The 6,000-nt window shown below is 48.2% G+C and overlaps 1 protein-coding gene across 1 annotated transcript in view; it reads right to left on the reverse strand.

Annotated features, from left to right (window-relative positions):
- LOC114046253 (LIM and senescent cell antigen-like-containing domain protein 1) overlaps positions 1-3,109 on the reverse strand; it is a 208,919-nt gene extending 205,810 nt beyond the window's left edge. Inside the window, exon 1 of the mRNA XM_027866528.1 lies at positions 2,889-3,109. Within this exon, the coding sequence (XP_027722329.1) occupies positions 2,889-2,920 (32 nt within the window). The 5' untranslated portion in view covers positions 2,921-3,109. The remainder of the gene's footprint in view (positions 1-2,888) is intronic.
- Between the last annotated feature and the right edge of the window lie 2,891 nt (positions 3,110-6,000).

Consider the following 6,000-nt stretch of genomic DNA (forward strand, 5'->3'; position numbering starts at 1 on the left):
AATGTTTTAGTGCCCTCAAGCTTCTCCCTGAAACAAAGGCTCATCTTTTAACACCAATACTCTGCTTGTGATGCTTTCTGACTCTGAGTTGTAAAATACCACAGTCTCCAAAGAATTAAAGTTGCATATCACCCAAAAGATGACATGGCAGGTTAGAGACTGCAGCAGATTACTAACTTGATAACCCAGAAGAAACGGCATAAGAGATCATTAGAAAGGCTTAACCAAGAACAACCAACAACCACTCCTATGCTCCACTGATATCCAGCAAATGTCAAGCAATCCCCAGGAAAGTCCCCAGAAAGCTGGGCAGACCTCCTCTGGAGACATCTGCAGGATCTGAGACAGAGTGGATAAAGATTGAGACTTAAATTCTCAAAGACCTGAGTTCAAATCCCATCTCAGACACTTAACACCTGTGTGTCCTCGGGCAAGTCATTTAACCTCTGTTTGTCTTGGTTTCTTCATCTGAAAGATGGAATAATATCACCTATCTCCCAGGGCTATTGCAAGGATCAAATAAGATAATAACCTTAAAATGCTCTTTAAATGTTATCATTATTATTATTAACAACAGTTAAACAGAATAGGAAGGTGTGCATGGGTGGCATTCCGCACTGCTGAAGGAAGTAGTCACATCAAAGAAATCACAAATCTTGTCCTGTCCAAGTATTTATCTCCTCCCACTGAGGGCAAAGGACAACTTTATTTTGTATTTTGTATCTCTGGTGCCTGGCATATCATAAACAATAATAAATGCTTGTTGGATTGGACTGACTGACGGAATATCAGGACCGGAGCAGACCTTAGGTTCACCTAGTACAACAATCTCATTTCAACGAAGGAGAAAAACAGTCTAGAGAGGCATATGACTTATCAATATTCAACACCCACCCTCCCTGGCATTACAACCCATAATTGATACTTAAATTTTAGACTTTCCCGGACCTACTTTTAACATAACATTGACATTTAAAGAAAAAGAAAAAATTATATTTTAATTTTGAAATTCATTACAAATTATACATTATGTACATCAAAAAGTGGGCTCTTTGAGGGCAAGGGGAAGCTTCAGTTTTTCTTTGTCTTCCTGGCATTTAGCATAGTACCAGGCACATAGTAAGACTTAAGAAATGTTTTTTGACTGACTACGGCACACAGTAAGGTCACATCCAAAGGGAAAGCATCAGGTACTTCTTAAAAATCAGGTTCTCGGGTAAACGGACTCTCAGACACAAATGAACTATCTCTCAAAAATCAAATAGGAGCTGACATTTATTATAATTAATAGTTACTGGCATCTATATTTGGCTTTCTTCACAACTTTGGTCGCTATTTCAAGTATTACCACCCCCATTTTACAAATGAGGAAATAGGCTCAGAGAGACTAAGTGATTTGTCCAAGGCTCACACAGACAGTAAGTATCAGATTTGTACTCAGGTCACCCAGATTCCAAGTCCATTGGCTCTTTCCGCTAAAACACCGTGCTCCAGTAAACCACAAGGACTTACTTACTTGTTGCTTCTCTCCTCCCCCCCCCAAAAAAAGTGAATCTTTAGGGAAATGCACAAATACTCAGTTAGCATTTCCTTTATAGAAGTCCAACAACTCTGCAGTAAAGGGAGCGGGGGAGGGGGAGAATTTTAGGCAGAATTTCAACCAATGAGTAGGTAACTGTAAAAATGCTAGAATTCCATTCTGCACAGGGAGCCTCCACTAAAACAACATGCGGGCTGCAAAAGGAACATTGACACCCAGAGCTCCAATCCAGCCTGCTCTAAAACCAGCCCAGTCCTGAAAAAGCAGCCCCAACAAGCACACACATACTGTCGTTAGTCACTGTGCCCTTAATTTGCCTCTCAGTTGCCTGGCTCTGGGGAATTGCGACGACAACACAGGTTTTTCAATTAACTGAGTGCTGCTGCATTTCAATCTTTTCTGGTGTTTCCGGGGCCAGCTGCTTCCCTTCCAGGCCCCATCGCTCCCTCAACCTCCTTGACCCACCCCGGTAGCCTTAACCCCTGGCCACCCCTTCCCACACCCACTCAGCCAGAGGTTAAAGTCCAGATCGTGGGCTGGAGAATATGCAGACGCACAGACTTCAGACTGAGAACAGCCTCAGAATCCTCAGCTAGTCAGCCCACTTTAGGGGCTGGGGGAAGGGAGGAGCGAAAAAGCACTGTGGAAAAGACATCAAAAACCATCCGACGGCTGCTACCACCGACCGCACAAATGCTGACTCGGTTAAAAAAAAAAAGTCTCTACCCCTGGAGAGGCTCTTCTACTCCGGACTCTGCTTCTCCTCTGGCCCCACTAAACCAAGACAAATGTCCCCCTGCCTCCAATGGTGTGGTGGGCACAGAAGGTCCTCGTCAAGACAAATGGCCCCCTGCCCCTGCCTCAAGTGGTATGGTGGGCACAAAAGGTCATCGCCCCTTAGCCCACCAGAGGCTTCCCTCCCTCTCCTCCCACCAGAAGCCCGAGCTCTCGGCGCGGAGGTGCGACAATCACCCTGCAGCCCCAGTCCCTGGGAGTTGCGCAGCCCTAGCTGCGAACCTGGCCAGCTGAACCAAGGCTTCCTCCGTAACCCCGGGGCAGCTTCTCCGGCGCCTCCGCCCAGCACCTACACACGCTGGCAGCCGAGGACAGGAGCTGCCACCCCTACAGCTCCCCGACGCCAGAGAGCAGCAGGAGAAGAAAGAGCGAACTCCAAGTGTGGAGGAGCCCCACGTTGGCTAGCTTCAGGGGCAAATCTCCGCACCATTCCCCGCCTTCTCTTTCTCCACTCTCTCCTCCTCTCTTCCTCCTCTGGTGGTTGCCACCGCAGCAGCAGGGGATGAATGGGGGCGGGAGGGCAGGAGTGCAAAAGAGGGAGTTATCTGGTTACCTGTTGGTCATTCCCGCCGCAACACCCAACATCTTCCCGGCAGCTCTAAGACGTCCTCTGACTCCAACGCCGCCGCCGCCTCCTCCTCCTGTCCTTTCTCTTTACGCCGCCGCAGCCACTTGAATCAGTCCAGATCCCCTCGCACCCGGGCCACTGGCGCACGTCCGCACGGAGCCCCAGGGCGCAAGGACCCCAGCAGCCAGTGCACGGCTGGGACTGGGGGGCTGGCGGGCCGGGCCGGGCCGGGAGGGGGCTGCTCCCAAAAGCAGGAAGGGGAGGCGGAGAAAGCAGCGGGGGATGGGGCGGGGAGCTTGGAAGAGAGCTCGCCAGGCAGTCAGTCTCCTCCCCGGGACTTCGTAATGGCGCGGCGCTGCAGGCGCTTCCTCGGCCCCTCTCTAGCCCTCTCGCTCACTCCCGCGCGGCCGCGGTGCCTTTTCGCAGTTTGACCGCCAGGGTGGGAGAATGAGCGTGGCTGCAAGCGCCCGGGGACCTGGGGGAGGGGGACCGGGAAGGAGGCATATGGTACGGCCCTCTTCCCAAAACCGCAGCCCTTAGAGGCTAAGCGAACGAGGCCATTCATTCTTTCTCCTCCCCCAACTTCTCTTACTTCTTTCGCCCCAGTTTAGGGAGCTCCCCCAGGTTTGATACCTGGACCCACTGAGTACCCCAGATCAGATTAGAGAAAGCACTAGCAAGGGTAGGGAGAAACTCGAGACACGTGCACTCAGGACTCGGTCTGGAAAGCACGAACTGCCCCCCACGAGCTGGGCTGCGGTAATTCCGTGGTCAAGGTGGCGCTTCTGGCCAGGCACGCTGTGCATGCCAGAAGACAGGACGAGAAAGTTTTTACTACCTTCTCTTTTTAGCTCTGTCAACTACCGCAGGATTTTGCAGCCCCGAATATTCCTTTAGTTAGGGCACTGCTGGTACATCAACAAACAAAGCCAAGCTACTTTAGCTTCATCTCGGGGTCAGTTTGCAGTTCTGTACGGTGGCTTGGCGGTAATAAAGGCACATCAGGTAAAAGAATATGAATGGCTCATTAGAGCTGAGAATTAGGAGATTTGGGTTCTATTCCCAACCTTGCTACTAACTTTGTGAACCTAGGCAAATCACTTAACCTCATTTGGATTGGAGGATTTAGAGCTGGAAAGGGCCTTAAAGACTTCGTAGCCCCCCACTCTCACACCTCCTCATTTTGCTGGTGAGATAGTAAAAGTGGAAGAGTCTCAAGTCAGGAGAACCTCACTTGAGGATCTAGAGGGCCCCATGTGGCCTCGAGGCCGCAGGTTTTCCTCCCCTGGTAGGTAGCGCCTGTCTTATTTGTAAAATGATAATGATCATGCTTATTCCATTACAATGCTATCGAAAGAAAGAGAGGTCCTATCCAGGCAGAATTGTGGAATAGATATTTAGGGAGTTCTCAGTCTCAATTTCTATCCATACCTAAAGGGGGAGGCTAACATTCCCCTCACTGTTCTCTTCAAGGTTCTATCAAAATTCTTTCTCTGGGAAAAATCTGATATCAATAATTTACACAATATAAATTTCCTCTTAGAAGCCATTTGCACTATATCCTTCCCTCTACTGGTGAAATGAAAAGTTCAGCCTCCTATCAAAGGAATTCCAGGCAGGGTGTAGGTATTTGGGAAAGGCAAGAGCCCCTATGACTGAAATAAGACTCAGCTAAGGGGCAGCTAGGTGGCGCAGTGGAAGTAACAGGACCTGAGTTCAAATTCTACCTCAGACAAGTACTTACCTGGGCAAGTCGTTTAATCCTGATTGCCTAAAAAAAAAGAAAGAAAGAAAAGAAAAGAAAAAAAAACTAGGCTAATCTATTCCAGGTAAAACTGCCGCCGCGGCAGATAGCAGTGTCAACAAGTGTTTATTAAATGCTTACTATGTTCCATGCACTCACCGCCGACCCAAAGAAAGTCAAAAACAGTTCCAGACTTCAAGAGGCTCACATTCTAAAGGGGGTGAGAGTGAGGGTAGGAACATGCAGGCAACTATGTACATATGAGATATATGCCGGAGCTCAGAGAGAAGGCACTAGCTAGGGACAAGGGCAGGAGGCTGGGGAACCAAGAAAGCCCATTTGCAGGTGGCATTTGAATCTTGAAGGAATCCAGAAAGGGGAGATGAGGAAGGGGAACACTCATGGAATGGTGGTCAACTAGTGAAAAGTCAGAGTATGGAGACAAGCAAGGCCAGGACAGTGTCCGTAGAGAGATAGCACTTATTATGTGGCACTGGGGATTCAAAGAAAGGCAAAACAGTCCCTGACTTAAAGGAGCTCCCTTCTAATGGGGGAGAAAACATGCAGGCAATTATGAAAATAAAAGATACACATGGTGTAAATGTACCGAAGTAGTTGGTGGAGTAATAGGTTAAGCTAGGTGTGGAGTGAATGAACATGGCCGGACTGGGTGCTTCCTCAACTGGAAATTCAGGAACAAACTCACCAAACATTGTAGGAGACTGAAAGCAGAGAAAGGAGACCGCCACGGAGCAGATTTCAGGAAGTGGTTGGCGGAGCAACTAGATTGTAGAGTTACGGAGGGGACTAAAGTATAAAAAGACTGGAAAGGGTAGAAGGGACCAGGTTGTGAGCGGCTTTAAAAGCCGAGGAGAATTTTTTCTTCTATATTGAAGGTAGAAGAAAAGCACTGAAGAGTATTAAGTAGGAGAGGGTGACTTGGTCAGACCTGTGATTTAGGTAAGTCACATTGGCAGTTGAGCGGCAGATGGGCTAAAGTAAGAAAACACTTGGAGCAGGGCTACACAGCAGAAGAGGGCTATTGCAGTAATCCTGGCATTAGGAATTGAGAGCCTGGACCAGGATGATTGAACAGAAGGGAGATGAGAAGGTAGAAACAATAAGATTTGGCAACAGATTGGATATGTGAAGTGAATGCAAGCGAGAAATACAGATTCTAGACAGGAAAGTATTTTGAGAAGTTAAAGCACTATACAAATAAATGTAAGTTGTATAATTATCATGGGTAGCTAGGTGGCACTGTGGATAGAGTGCCAGGCCTGGAGTCAGGAATGCTCATCTTCCTGAGTTCAAATCTGGCCTCAGACACTTATTAGCCACTTGACTTTGGTC

This window comes from Vombatus ursinus, unplaced genomic scaffold (genome assembly GCF_900497805.2).
Source record: "Vombatus ursinus unplaced genomic scaffold, bare-nosed wombat genome assembly UNPS02014781.1, whole genome shotgun sequence".
Classification (NCBI taxonomy): domain Eukaryota; kingdom Metazoa; phylum Chordata; class Mammalia; order Diprotodontia; family Vombatidae; genus Vombatus; species Vombatus ursinus.